Raw genomic sequence first — 16350 nt, forward strand, 5'->3', positions numbered from 1 at the left:
TAAACACAGTGTGCAGAGTTCTTGCAGCACAGACTGTTGCTATAGTGTACAGGTTACAAACAGCCTGTGCTCCATGCCGGGCCTCCGGCAGATGACATCATCTGCCAGAGTCACTGAAGCACCAATCAGCTTTTTGCAATGTTCCCCAGGTCAAATAACCCGGATAAGTACCATTTACACAGGCCCTAACACCGGATAAATTCTGTGTCCAACCCTGAGCATTTCCCGTTTCAGATTGCCGGGGAACAGGACTCGCGTTACTTTTTTTTCAGCCCATTTACACCAAGCCCCAGCCCGGACTGGAGTGGCAATAACCCAGGTTGAGGCTCTGGTGTAACAGGGGTAATAGAAGAAAACAAAGTGAAAGTGAAAGTGTGTCTGAGTATGTTGCTACATTTAAAAAAAAAATTATCTGAACACTGTGAGTTTGGAGCAGGGTTATCGGATGCCTTAAGAGACTGTTTGGTTTTTGGGATGAAAAATGCAAATACACAAAAGAAATTGCTGGCTGAGCCTAAACCAACCTTAAGGTGCATGCACGCTAGAAAGAATTCTCTTCCAATTGGCCTGATTTCGACCGATTGATAGATAAATCTTTAGTGCACATCGTTCAGTATTTTGAACAATAATAGCCGATGGCCGTTTCACACATAAGGCTTTGTCACGGCATCCGTGACAAAGCCTTATCTGTGAACTGGCCGTAGGCCAGGGGTTCCCAAACTTTTTTGAATCACGGCACCCTAGAGCATGAAAATATTTTCAAGGCACCCCTAGGCCAAATGCTTCTTATCGAGAAATTCAGAAACAAAATTTTAAATTAAGTGCATTTTGTTTATATGTCACAGTTATGTGGTGAGGGACAGGATTTGCTTCTGTTTGTCCACATATATTATGATTGGCAGCCACAAGCACTGGTTTTGCCTGGTACATTGACCACAAATAAGATGAATTGATCCTGGTCCACCAACAAAAGGCACCCCTGCAAGTGTCCTGAGGCACCCCAGAGTGCCTAGGCACACAGTTTGGGAACCACTGCTGTAGGCTATTTACCCCTTGAGTGGTGGGTTTTTCTGGGGCAGGACAAACCTACTGGGGCAGGTTTGTCCTGCCCCAGCAAAACCCACCACAGATAGTGGGAAGCCGCCTCTCCCCCCCTCACCTCTGCTCCTGCATTAGTACGCTGGAGCTAGCTCCCCTGCCGCCACCAGCTCCTTGCCACCGCTTCCCCCTGCCGTCTGTCAGTCATGACACAGACGGCAGGCTTGGGGTTGTTTTGCAGCGGCTCGGGAGGACTCGGGTGCCTGAACTCTCCCGAGTCCCCCCGAGCCGCGCCGACCATCCCCGAGCCTGCCGCCTACGTCACTGATACCCAATAGTGATTGGCGGCAGGGGAGCTCCGGCGGCGTACAATCGCCAGAGCAGAGGGGGAGACAGGAGGGAGGGGGGGTGTGACCCCTAAAGGTAGTGTGCCAGCAGTGCTCCAGTGGAGCACCACTGGCGGGCATCTAATGCAAAAAATGGTATGCCCGGAAATTTTCCGGGACAGCCCGCTGCGGCAGCGCAGCTGAGCCTGGAAAATTTCCGGGCATACCACTCAAGGGGTTAATGGGCTGTTCCTGTGATCCTGACAATATGATTATAATGTATATGAGGCAGTCAGATAGAATGTACACAGAAATGAAATTGACCATAGCACATTGTGGAAGTGTAGTGCTCAGAACAGAGTGACAGAGGCTCACATTGAAACAGAACAGTGTTCTCACTCATGCTGTGATTATTGTATCCGAATTTCTAACATCTTAGCAAAAGAAGTTAATTTATATAGAAATTCTACAGTAGATATTTACAAAAGCTGTATTTTTATCAGCACAGTACGCTGCAGTATTAACAAACAGCAGAAGCTCTGAATATACACAGGATATATGAGGTCAACAGCATAAAATAAATATTTAAAGATATGTGAAAAGGAAAAGGGGAAATCGCATCAAATAGTGATCAATTTAGATCCAGCGACACCCCACTGAATACAATCCCAGGTACAAGAATATAGTACCTTCAGCAATATGTGTACATACAGTATGTAGGTTTAGTAGTATGTTGAAATACAAGTTTGGCATGTGAACATCTGAGTGACTGCAAACAGCTGAGGGGAGTGGGTGTGGTATGCCGTTCCGACAGTCGGTATCCCGACAGTCATTAGCTCAACATCGGGATCCCGACTGGCCGGACACAGACAGCGTGGCCAGCGCAACAAAGCCCCTTGCGGGCTCGCTGCGCTCGCCACGAGGGAGAATAGCCAACAGCCGTCGGGAACCCGGCGGTCTGTGTTTTAACAGTCGGGATCCCGACGTCGGGTTAATGATTGTCGGGATCCTGTCCGGCACCCGAGGGGATTAACATTTGCTCACTGCCACATTATATCAGACAAAATTGGGAACACCCAGACATATAAACTAGAGATATTGTGATTAGTATCTGACCAGCCACAGCTAACAAGAAGTATAGCTAATTAGCAACAGACTTCTATATAACAATAGGAGGACAGATACATAATGGCCCACTAGGAATATTATTTTAAAACATTATTTTCTTACTTTTGCCCTTTCCTTTCTTTTAATATTTCACAATATTGAACAAATTTAATACATAGCTATAAAGTTTTGACTTTTATATTGTAACTGATCCCAGTGCACCTAATACCCCTTTCACACCAGCCTGAATTCCCGGGTTGGCCCCAGGAACAACCTGTTATTAGCGCTGGTGTGCAAGGTTCCCGGGCCAAATTCCCAGGAAAATTTACCAGGAATTCAACCCTGCTAGATAGCAGGGTTGCTCCCAGAACCAGTCGGAGATACAGGCCAGTGTGAAAGGTACTTACCCGGCATCCCGGCGGCATCCGATCCAGGCATCGGGGCCCAGGCGGGGGGCAGGGGATCCGGGCAGCAGGTTTCAGACTGCGGGGATCCTGTCAGTCAATCAGCGACAGTCTTTTCAAAATGTTTTCAAATTCTCCCGCCCCACTGCCCGGCAAATAGCGCTACAAGCACCCAGCCGCCGATGCTGGATCCCCGCAGTCAGAACCCCGCCACCTGCTGCCCGGTACCCGCCACCCGCTGCCGCCCTCACACCAAAAAATGCAAGGGCTAGGCTGGTGTGAAAGGGTCCAACCCAGGAATGTCTGGTGTGAAAGGGGTATAACATATAAATCTGCTTATCTTTTTTTCTTTTTTGCTACAAAATGTAGTGATGACAATGGTCTAGTACAATTAATAATGCAAAACAAACATAATTGATTGATGGACGCTTGTTTTAATGGAATACAGTTCTAAAAAAATCAAAAGTAAAAGCTATTGCTGGTATTGCTAGCAACAGGGAGGTATTCATAAGGATGGACACAGCATTAGGGGGTGTCTGTGCACCCCTAACACTCAATGTGCGCACACCTATCGGTTGGAGAGGGAAGGAGGAAGTAAGAGATCTATGAGTGGGAGAGGGAAGGAGGTAGTAAGAAATGCATGAAAGGGAGAGAGGGAATTATGGCATCACTCCCTACATCAGCAAGTGTGTACAAACTATCAGATGCATAGTACCATAGCCTGCAAAATTGAGCGGTTACACATCGTTCTAGCGCAGGGGTTGCCAACTCCCGTCCTCCAGAGCTACCAACAGTTCAAATTTTCCAGCCCACCCAGCAGGTGCACAGGTGCACTCATTACTCACTGGTACATTTTAAAAGATCCACAGGTGGAGGGAAATACATCACTTGTGATTCTGTAAAGCTGCGTACAAGCGAGGGCGATTTCAGCACATATCGCTGGCAATATGGTCGCTGAGGGAGCATATTGTCAGTGATTTCATGTGCTGTGGGAGATAAATCGCCGGGAGCGCGCTCCCATGGCCAGCTCTTCATGGTCGCTGGTCGCAGGAGCATGCTCCTCTGATTATGGCTAAAAATTGCTGGTCGCTGGTGCACAGTGATTTCTAGTCAAAATGAGGTAGGGACAGAATGAGACAGAATAGCTTGCAATTTTCAGCCAAAATCGCTGGTCACTGATGAAAACAGTACACTGAGCAATATATTGTAAGACAGAATCGCTCAGCGACCAAATCGCACCGTGTGTACACAGCTTGGAGACCTTGAAAATGTTAACTGTTGGTAGCTCTACTTAGGAATGGGAATGTTCAAATGGGTGTGGTACGCCGATCTGACAGTCGGGATCCCGACTGCCCGAACTCAGACAGCGTGGCCAGCGCAACAAAGCCCCTTGTGGGCTTGCTGTGCTCGCCACGCTGCGGGCATGGTGGCTCGCCACCTATGCTATTCTCCCTCATGGGGGTGGTGGACCCCCATGAGGGTGAATAGCCGACGGCCGTCGGGAACCCGGCCGTCGATGTTTTAACAGTCGGGATCCCGACGTCGGGTTAATGACTGTCGGGATCCCGACTGTCGGGACCCTGTCCGGCACCCGTTCAAACTCAAATCTAAATTGCAGCACACAATAAAGAGGCCCAGTATTTGTGGGCGACATGCAAAATGTATTTGCAACCCAAATGAGTACAAATAAAAAGAGCAGACGTTGAGGAGCATAGATCATAGATCATAGCAGATAAACTGCGAAAATATCAAAGGAATCATTGTCACCCTTCCCATAGCACTCCATACTGCAGAAACTAAAGCCATTTGCTTGGCTTACGCCAAATGCGTAGAGCGTTACGTACGCAAACAGCCTCAACATCCGGGCATGCGCAGCAGGCTCTCCTCTGCGGCTATCACGTGATCGGAAGGCCTAGCCTTTCTCCTTTCCATCCATCACCGAGCAGCTGCGTTAGGCTGTGTCTCCTCACTGCTCCGGTGGTTGTTCGTCGTCTCTAGGCAGTCCCGGTCAGGTTTCCCTTAGCCCACTCCCCGTCACCCGAGTCTGTTACTTGCCCTTTGAAGCTCAGGCTGCCATTTCTCTTTCGGCATCCAGCACCTACGCAGCCGTTCTTTGCTGCCCCCGCGCCCGGCAATTTTTTCCAGGACTTTACACCCGTCGCCGAATTTCGCATCTGATATCCGTTCACGGGGAGGTGGAAGCCCCCAGTTGGCCAGTCACCATGGTGAAGAAGAACAGCATCCCCGAGAGGTGAGTATCGCCGGTCCGCCGTGTTACACATTGATCTGCCCAGCTGTCCCGGCATTGTGGCATCCCTCTGCTCCGTGTTGAGAGCAGGGGCAATGAATGAGCCCTCCTGATAAGGACGGTGGCGCCCAATTGTTGTGGAACTACAAGTCCCAGCATGAAGGCTGGCTTAGCAAACCTGATGTAGGGTGCTATGTGGGTGGCTGGTAGTACCAGGACTCCTCCACCCCCCAGGTAGGTATCTCAGGGTATAGCCAGGTAAGTATGGCCATGTGCCCTGTGTGCACACAGGAAATCTAGTATATAGATCATACATGATCGTCACATGATGGAATTTCCTTCCAAAACGTGTTATGTATTTAATAAGCCCCCATCGCTCGGCCTAATTGCTCTGGACCTGCGGCAGATCCATGTGTAACCAATGTGGATGGCGTCGTATGTAAGGATTAGACTCTGCGATGGTAATTCCCGTGTGAGGTGAGCTAGGGGTAAGTGTACACTGACACTTGCACCCTAGTGACGCCTCTGTGGGAACCATCAGAGAACACCACTGTATGTTGTTGACTGTTGATAAGTCTCGTGAAGGTATGTAATTCATTTATGGAACATGGCCAGCAAGGTAAGTTCAGAGTGACGGATATCTCCACCAATCATCACGCTTTCCCACCCCTCCTGTTAATGTGGCCTTTTAGATGGAATTATGTACCACCCCCACTTTTTCCTCTCATCGCATGGAATTATGTATACAGGCAGGTTCCATTATACCGTGACCGTGTCCTGATATTAATCGGAACCAGCTAAGCGATGACTTTGGCAGTAGGTATAGTTAGGGTTGACGCTTAAAACGTTCGTAGAAGATGGCTGTCCGTTTGGGTTACTTCCAGATAAGTGTTTTGGCATCCAGGTGCTGTTCTTCCCTTAGAAGCAGCCAGTTAAGATGGGCATTTATGGCCCATAGTTTGCCATTCCTTTTTAATACATGGTGAACTGGAGATGGGGTACTCCACCAATACTCTCCAAACTAACCTATGCAGTAGATTAGTCCGGTCATAGGTTATCTCCTGGTAGGCTACATAGATGCAGGTAATACTGTATAAACCATTCCAAGTGAAGCTAAATTGCTTTGGGACTGATAATTGAAGCTGAAGTTGGTTCACCAGTCACGCTTAATCCAGAATGGAATCTCGGGTACTTTACTACAATTTCATTGTAATCAAAGAGTACATTTGTGTGTACTGTGGTTGCAATATAAGCTTGGTGAAGTTTCAGTAGAACACATGAACTAGTCCCACTTTCCCTTAACCATTGTTGTACAATATTGCTGATCTGGGAACTGCGTGCCGGCTCTCATTAGTCTATGGTTGCCATTAAGAAAAAAAACGATGTGATACAGCTGTAATCTTGCTTTCCCCCTTGTGAGTGAATTGCCATCTGGCAGGCTATGGAATGGCAACAATGGAATCCTTTGTTACTGCGCCGTTACATTTTTCCAATGCAAGAACTGCCTCCTGGAGTATCTGTTATGCAATGTAATTTCTCATTGTGGTGGTACTTGCTGCAGACGTTATGGCTGAATTGACTGTTGGTTCATAGTTGTCCTCATGTTTCGCGTTCATTGGCTTATGTCAATATTTTGAAAATAACTGTGCCCATGACGTGGGCAAAAACTTTATTTCCTATGGAAATAGATGTTTCATTATAGTATTGTGAAGATGGAAAACTGCCTTGGTATCACAAGCTGGCATCACATGCTTGGCTAGTTACAGATGTTTATATGTGTATCTGCTATGTAAAATGTCTGTCCTTTGTTAGTAAACAATATTCATTAGAAATATTGACCATGGTAGAGGCTGGAGTATACCCGGTATGTATGGTCTCATGTTATCTCAGCCTCTGTACTTGATAGTAGGATCTGTATTTAATTGGCTGAAATGTGTGACAGACGTTCTCCTATGCGTGGCACACATGATCGCATACTATCCAAACATCGAAAAGTTCTCTGGACAGATATGTGAAAACTGTCGATGATGGCAACGTGCTTCAATCCAAAGGTGCATTGTGCCTGTTGGCACTAATTAAATTGTCCCTCGATGTTTATGTTCCAAGGCCAAATTAAGACATTACTGTAGAACTCAGAGCTGAATAACTTCTTTATAGCAACTGGAGTTGTTACCTGTGCTGCTTTGGTCATTGATAGTCTGCAGTAATTGTGGGTGCTAATGTGTGGGACACTATTCAACGTAGTATCTAAATTTGTCCCATTGAACACCTTGAATGCCCTTTTGCCATGAGACCAGCCCGCATGCACCTTCAGGTGCCCTCACTCATCCCTAACTCATCCCTAAATGTTATCCGACCACAAATCATGCTCGTGTAATGCCCATCAAATGGGTGTGGTATAGGGGTCCGACAGTTGGGATCTCGACAGTCATTAGCCCGACATCGGGATCCCGACTGGCCGGCCTCGGACAGCATGATAAGCGCAACAAAGCCCCTTATGGGCTCGCTGTGCTTGCCACGCTGCGGGCACGGTGGCGAGCCTAGGTCCCCCACGAGAGAAAATAGCAGGTCGCCGCCGAGAACCCGGCTGTCGGTGTTTTGACAGTCAGGAGCCCGACGCCGGGTAGATGCCTGTCAGGATCCCGACTGTCGGGACCCTGTCCCGCACCCCATCAAACAACACATGCCCTTTAAGTGCACCACAAAGTATCTGCACAGACCTGTCTTTAACCCAGAAGCAGAGACAGAGAAACCTGCTGACCAACAGAGAGGAGACATGGCGGCTGCAGAGGTGGGATCAGTAGTGTTATGGGGTTTTCTCTGTAGTCAAGCGTTCCATCCTTTGTTGCACATCCTGGTACAAACTCTGCTATTGAGTTGGGTCATGGACTCGGGACTCTCAACCCGCCTAGACCTTTTCAAAAATAAGCCGGACAATGTCCCAATCCATAGGAATAAATTTAACTGAGGTACATGAAAGTAAAATTGTCTACCGTGACTGTTCCAAAATGGTGTCTTAAGCTGTGTACACACGGGGGGAGATATGTTGCTCAGCAATATATTGCTCAGTGTCTCCTTTTCATCAGCGACCGGAGATGGTCGCTAATAAAGGGAACCTCTGCCGGGGGAGTCGCAGAGGTAATCAGCTGGTAGCAGAAGCAAGCTCCTGCGACCAGCGATTAGAATGGGGCTGAAAACGGGAGCTCGCACCCGGTGATTTATCACTGGGGCACACTCCCATCACTGGCGACCATATTCCCAGCGATATCAGCCCCTATTGCCCCCATGTGTACACAGCTAAAGACAAGAGTCCTTGCCTAATGTCTCGTGCTAGTTGCTGTTTATTGTACATTCTATTTATTCACTGACTTGAAGACACAGAAATAGAAACCACACTCTTGTGCATAAAGCATTTGAATATCCATAAACCGCACCCACCATTTCTTTACTTTTCCGGAATCTTATAACTTCTATAGTTTTCTACTATGGCGACTATATATGTAAGAATAACACCAGTCTAAATGCCAAGCCCGTTCCTGTTAAGTGGGCAAGTTTTCAGCTAAATTTAAAAGGACAATTTGGTGTATTTTTACAGCGAGTTCACTGCTATATATAAAACCAGCCTACTACTTAAACTCTGAAGTTATTACAAAACCTCCCAGCTCAGCCTTTTTTTTTTTTTTTTAATAAGTTAAAAATGCTGTTTTTTGTATTTTTTTTTTAAACGAAGGTCAGAAATATCCACACTTTGGGCCAGATCTAACAGCCTCCAAGTTCGGCGGCCATGCTGCACTTGGAGTCCAGTCAGCATCCCGCACTAGGGAAGCTAATCTCAGGGCATTTTTTTCAATCACAGAATTCGGATTTACTGTTCGGTCTGTGCAGCTTGACCTCTGACTGTCATGCTGTGCAGAGCCGCAGGCCGGGCATTGGGAACATCCAGGCAGCGTCTGAGCACTCGCATTCGCAGTATAATCCCTGGATTGGGAACTCCAATCCCAGGATTCACATCCTGGCCTTTTTGGGGCCAAATTCTGGTATCCTGACGATACTGGGATTGGCCACCCTATCCCGCATGGACACTCGCAGCTTTTACATTTGGCCCCTGTTATTTTACTGGCCGTCTGTTGCAGCCCCTGCCCTATTCAGTCAGTAAGGTTTTAGGAATAAGAACACAAATTTTTTTATTTATTTATTTTCTTTAACTTTCTTTGCTAGAACCCAAAACGTCAGCAAATTGGCCTATACAGTTTCTAATGAACATTTCATTTTGAAATATCTATGGCAGTCATAAGCTTTGTAAAATAGAATAGGGTCTGTCTAAACTCTCATTAAGTAGCTATAAGGAATTTTTAAAACAATATTTTAATGCTTTATTAAAGCAACACTTCCATGCAGTTTGATTATCTTTCATTTAAAATTAATTCACTCAATAGGTTTATAAATGAAAACTGAATGTATGAGATCTTGGTAAAATTTGTTTAGTCTATGATTAATGTATTACCTTGGTAACCAGTCACCTTGTGAGCAGAGGGGCTTTGGAATGCACCTCTGAGCTCTGATGTAAAATTATTTTGGCTTTACCTCATGACATGTGGGGAATTCAATTCAGTGCAAATTTAAGTTCCTGGGATGAGGGCTTGGACCTATTCAATTGCCCATGCTGTAAATCTATAACTAGTGGAGTTCTTTTCTCACTAATACTGAGGTGTTAGTAGAAATCTGCACTAATCATGTGATTAACCGAAATCTGGGCTAATTGCGGAATTACACATTATGCATTAAACGGTCTTAAGTGCCATATGCAATGTAGGCAGTTGGATAGGTTTGGGCCCATCCCAATAGCTGAATAAAGCTTGCACTGAATTGAATTTCTCCCTTTTGTGAAAGCTTTGAGTCTGTGACGGGCAGCAATAAACTACTACCAACAGGGAGATTAGAGAAATGATAGTCCTTCTTCCCAACAGTCCTACAAGTCATTATCAGATACTTGTAGGTGCAATGTATTTAAATTCAAGACTGAAGATCCAGGGATGAGTGGCTAAAGCTTTTTAATGGCCCGCATGATAGACCTGCAACTTGAGGATTTTTCTCAACACTCCGGAGGTTCAAGCCGAAATCCAACTTACTAGTGGATTTTACTATTGTTGCTGTGCTACCACATTTATTAATAGCATAGTGCCCAGGGCTTAAGACAGAAAATACAGTTTACCATGACTGTCCTGTTCATTAAGCAGTATCACCTGACTTTAGTGCCAAATGAGATGCGGAAAATTAAATCTGGCAATATTCCACAGATCTTATCCTCCCGTTCTGGAATTACTTCCCCTTTAAAAAAATACTTCAATTGCTATTTGAAGTAAAGCCGTGTACACACTGAGAGATATTGACTAATGGACAATTTTCACTAAGCCGATTTTGGCTAAATGCACTAAGCGACTTTGCCTGGCCATAGGCCAAATACACCCAGACAGCGACTTAAGTCAAAATTGCAGTGCCTGCATTGTATATTTTACCGGACGATAGCCCCGCAGCATCGCTATCGCCTGCAGGGTACACGCAGTCTGATTTTTGTCAAATAGCTAGATCATTTTGACTATATATTCAAAATTGTGTACCGTGTGTGTACCAACTTCACTAACTCCTACGTGGAATTGTTGCTTTAAATGTTTATACTTTATAACTTTTAACCATTTTTATTTAACACCCATGTGTTTGTTTTCTAAAATATTATGGCCTTGTTGGTGTTACAATGTCACTGATGGATACATCTTGCCAGGATGGAACCACCAACACAGGAATTGACCCCAGAGAAGGGATGTGTGATTACTATGTAGCAAAATGTACCGCAAAAAATGCAGCATCGTAAACTTGTCATATAATTTTTTTTTTCTTCCATTGTACTATTGACTGGATTGTACTCTTTACAGAAAATAAGTAATCAGTGTTTTTTTTGGTACTTGTGTACTATCACGGCGCCCATCACATCGCAGACCATATCGCATGCAATTCGACGCGATATCGGACGATGTTCTACAATGGCATACAATTTTGAAATTGTATATGGCATACAATGCGATGGGATGCGATTACAAATTGTATAAGCACCCTAATGGGTGCTTACAATGCTTAAATGCACCCCAACGCCACCCCCCAAGTATAAACGTGAACCCGAAGCGTGGCGAGCGCAGCGGTACGCGTCCTACAACCTTTTCATACCCCTACTATCCACGTCGGTGTGGAGTTGATTTTATAAAGTGTGGCGAGCGCAGCGAGCCACCGAGCCTGAAGCGTGGCGAGCGCACGCGGATACCTTCACAGGTATACGCATCCCCTCGCGGGCTTCACAGGTATCCGCGTCCGATTGCGGGGCTCGCTGCGCTCGCCACACTTTATAAAATCAACTCCACACCGACGTGGATAGTGGTGGTATGAAAAGGTCGTAGGATGCGTACCACCGCCCCTCGTGGGCTCGCTGCGCTCGCCACGCTTTGGGTTCACGTTTATACTTGGGGGGGGGGGGGGGGCTTGGGGGTGCATTTAAGCATTGTAAGCACCCATTAGGGTGCTTATACAATGTAATGTCGTATATGCGTTAAAATCGCATTGCCTGCCATCGGGTGTATGGCATGCGATAAAAAAATCGGGCAACTAATTATCGGGGCGCCGTACTAGTACACAAGTACCTTTTTTTTTTCCATTGCTTATTCCAGTTATGTTTGATGACTTCAGATACCCAGAAGGGTTTAACTACAAATGTAGTCACACCTAAACAACCGGTCTTGTGATTTTACATGTGCCCGGTACCTAGTGCATTCCATTCTTAACACTTCCCCCTGTGAGACCACTTCTAATATAAGGGTTCATTTAACAACAGTTGATTTAACTTGTTGCTCATTATGATTGATGCTTCAAACAATCTGCTCCTGTCATTTGTTTGAAAATTCACAGTTGAGAACTGATTGGCTTGTGCTCTAAGATGGAAGTTCTGTTGAAGGATTCTCGTCACGCAGAGGGCCCGGTGCCTCGCTACGCTCGACACACTAATTTATTCTCCCTCCGGTGGTGTCGTGGACACCCCCGGAGGGAGAAAGTGTCGGGATTTCGGCGATCGGGATTCTGATCGCCGGGATCCCGACCGCCGGGATTTACACTGCATCCCCTGTTGAAGAGGGGATGTTACGCATAGAATCTGATTCTTTTCTAGATCTAAAAGGCGCTACATAAGTTGAATCTGGTAGGTTGCTATGGGCAACATACCATCTTCAATATAACTATGATCTTAGTAAATTTACCCCAGTGGGACAGATTCAATTAGTTTGTGCCACTGGCAGCCACAAGAGGGCGTCCAACAGAGCTATTCAAATGTAGATGTTTTGGGCAGACATTTCAGCTTGCACCTCCTGGGGGGGCGTCGCGCTGACAGCCATGAGAACTCACCCGTTTGAGCGCCCAAATGGGACTTTAGCATTTATTAACAGTTTCTTATATAGCGCACACATATTCCGCAGCGCTTTACAGAGAATAATTGATCATTCACATCAGTCCCTGCCCCAGTGGAGCTTACAATCTATATTTCCTAGCACATGTACAAGAGGACATTCTAGGGTTAATTTTGTTAGGAACCAGTTAACCTACCAGTATATTTTTTGATTGTGGGAGGAAACCGGAGTACCCGGAGGAAACCCGCGCAAGTACGAGGAGAATATACAAACTCCACACAGTTAGGGCCATGGTGGGAATGGAACCCATGACCTCAGCGCTGTGAGGCAGTAATGCTAACCATTACACCATCCGTACTGCCCTGCACCTATTAGTTTGCTCAGCACCTTTTAGTTTGCTCAGGTTTAGCCGCTGTCCGCAGCTAAACCCGACCTTGATGGGTGCGATCAATGCTAAAAATTAAATTTCAAATCGCTCCGGGGTCACTTTAATCAAAAAAATCAGATGTAATATGACCATTGAATCTGGCCCAATGAGCTTTATCACCCATTGATAAATGGGCCCCATAGTGGTTTCTGAATTTTGATTTTCAGCATATGTTTTGTTCTTATACCACGTCTGTCTGCTGCTGTAACATTTATTATGTAGAACAAGCTGTAATAAATTTTACTATTTGAACAAGTCATCTCAATTTTTATTTGAATAAGTGATAAAGTATTCTTTTGTCATAGACTATAGAGAGGCCTTACACTATGGATTACTATAGAACAATCATCAGATTTTTAAAATTGCTTTCTGGTAGTTCAATATACACAAACTGGTTCACAAAATTATTAAAAGTTTAAGCTGTAAGATTAATGTGTATATGAAACATGCATTTCACATTTAGGCTTGAGTTCCATCCCTAAGATCTCATTATGGTATGCAAATATTCCAAATTATGACAATATCCAAAATTAATTCTGAGATGTTGTTTATAGAATCTAATTATCATAGATTTTGTATATGGAAGACTCAACCTGTTTAATTATATTGACACATAGAAAATACTTGATTAATTTTCCATTCCCAAGCAAGCTACTTCAATGCTTATTACAGCCACTAAAAACAAGAGGTGGTATTTTTGTGCTTCCTGGCACTCACTAGATTGCAAGCTTCACAATGGCACCAAAATCAACATCAAAATACAAAAAGTTAACTGTAATATTTACCATATTGCAAGCACGCTATAACAAATTTCCGAGTCTTAAGGTGCCCACACATGGATAGATTTCTAATCCAATCCCTTGAAATCCAGAACACCGCTGATCATGGCCCAACACAGCAATTGAGTAAACGATCAGAGGGTTTACTTGATCCTTCTGTGTAGCCATGAACAGGGGTGTTTGGGGGTCTGCCGCTCCCCCACCCGCCACTGGCAGATGGAGAAAAAAGGGATTTTTGTAAGAACTTACCGTTCGAATCCCTTTCTCTGATATGGTCCTGGTGACACAGCTCAACACTGGGATGTAGGAGGGTCCGAAGGAGCCAGGCACCTATCCTAAAGTTTTAGAGGGTAGGCTCCTCCCCTACTGCATCCCTGGACTCTTCAGTTCATCTTTCAAAGCCACTGGAATACATTAACTCAGTACAAACGCCTGCACATAATATATGCACATTTTATAACAGAAACTGTTAACTTTTAACCATTTTAACATGAACATCATGAAACTTCTGGCATACTTACTGAGCGTAAGGGAGGGATCGCTGTGTCACCAGGACCATATCAGAGAAAGGGATTCGAACGGTAAGTTCTTACAAAAATCCCTTTTTCTCTTTCAATGGTCCTGGTGACACAGCTCAACACTGGGACGTTCCAGAGCCGGTCCTTTGGGAGGGTACGCTCAGGTCTGCAGCTCTCAGCACTGCTCGCCCGAATGATGCGTCCTCCGACGCAAACTCATGGAATCTATAGAATTTGGCAAATGTGTGAACAGATGACCAAGTGGCAGCTCTGCAAACCTGCTCAGCTGTGGCCCCATGTCGAACCGCCCAAGAGGTGGCAACTGACCTGGTGGTATGCGCATTTATTTTGGCCGGTACTGGTCTACCCACCTTGGTGTATGCAAAGGCTATCACAGACCGCAACCACCTAGCAATAGTCTGCTTAGATGCAGGCCAACCAATTTTGTGTACGTCATACAATACCAACAATGTGTCAGTCTTCCTGACACTCTTCACTCTGTCCACATATATGCGTAAGGCACGCACAACATCCAAAGTTCTCAACTTGTCCCTTTTCTTAGAACCCTCTGGGGGTTGAAACACAGGTAGAACTATCTCCTGATTTACATGGAAGGTAGATACCACCTTCGGTAAAAACTGAGGCACTGTTCTTAAAACAGCCCTGTCATCATGAAAAATTAAGAAGGGAGATTTACATGACAAAGCTCCCAATTCTGAAACTCTTTTAGCAGATGCTACTGCTAACAAAAACACTAGCTTCCACGTGAGAAACTTAAAGTCAGCCGACCTTAAAGGTTCAAAAGGTGCTTTTTGAAGGCATTCCAAAACCAGTGATAGATCCCAAGGTGCTACTGGTTGCTTGTATGGAGGTTTCAACCTGGATACTCCTTGTAAAAAGGTTTGAATTTCCGGCAAAATGGCTATCTTTTTCTGGAAATAGATGGACAAGGCCGAAATCTGCACCTTCAGTGACTGAAGGCTTAGGCCCGATGAAAAACCATCTTGTAAGAATTCCATCATTCTTGATAGCTTAAAATGAGATGTATGAGCCTTTCTTCTCTCACACCATCGAATGTAAGTCTTCCAGACTCTATAATAATTTGCCGAAGATACAGCTTTTCTGGCTTTTATCATCGTCTGTACTACTGCCTCAGAAAACCCTTTTCTTTTCAAAATGGTGGTTTCAATAGCCAGGCCGTCAAAATCAATCGATCGGAATCCAGGTGATTGAATGGGCCTTGTCTTAGAAGGTCTGGTCTCAGAGGTAGTCGCCATGAGTCCACAGACAACCTCTGAAGCCTCGAGTACCAGGACCTCCTTGGCCAATCTGGGGCCACTAAGATCACTGGAACCTTCTGCCCCTGTATTTTCTTCAGAAGTCTCGGTAACATTGGTACTGGTGGAAATGCATAAAGGAGATCTCCCTGCCAGTGAATAGTCATGGCATCCACTGCCTCCGCCAGTGGATCCCTCGTTCTGGCATAAAACCTGGGCACTTGACGGTTGACCCTGGATGCCATCAGGTCCACATCCGGGATTCCCCACCTCGAGGTGATCTGGTGAAACACCTGAGGGTGTAAGCTCCATTCCCCTTCCTTGAGCTCCTCCCTGCTCAGGAAGTCGGCTTCTATGTTCTCTATTCCTGGAATGAATATAGCCGATACAGCTGGAACATTCTGTTCCGCCCATAGGAAGATTCTGGACACTTCCCACATGGCCAATCTGCTGCGTGTACCTCCCTGGTGATTCAGATACGCCACAGCTGTGGCATTGTCGGTCTGAATCCTCAAAGGGAGGTTCTGTAACCTGTCTCCCGCCAAGGAAATCACTTTCCAGACAGCTCTCAGCTCCAAGATGTTGATCGGTAACGCTGATTCCTCTGCCGTCCACAAGCCCTGAAGCCTGAGATCCAGGACTACTGCCCCCCAGCCCCTGAGACTGGCGTCGGTAGTTACTACCAACCAGTCCCAGGTCTGTAATGACCGACCCCACTGAAGGGAATCTACTTCTGTCCACCATTTCAAGGATTCCTGAGTGTCCGAAGACAGCACTATCATCT

At 45.7% G+C, this 16350-nt stretch overlaps 1 protein-coding gene across 1 annotated transcript in view; it reads left to right on the top strand.

The window, feature by feature from the left end:
• The window catches only part of LOC146009759 (uncharacterized), a 71015-nt gene that overhangs the window by 23436 nt on the left and 31229 nt on the right, over window positions 1-16350 (top strand). The window contains exon 3 of the mRNA XM_083150220.1: window positions 4940-5126. Within this exon, the coding sequence (XP_083006346.1) occupies window positions 4940-5126 (187 nt within the window). The remainder of the gene's footprint in view (window positions 1-4939; window positions 5127-16350) is intronic.

The sequence above is a fragment of the Crinia signifera genome, chromosome 6 (assembly GCF_055691185.1).
Source record: "Crinia signifera chromosome 6, ASM5569118v1, whole genome shotgun sequence".
NCBI lineage: Eukaryota > Metazoa > Chordata > Amphibia > Anura > Myobatrachidae > Crinia > Crinia signifera.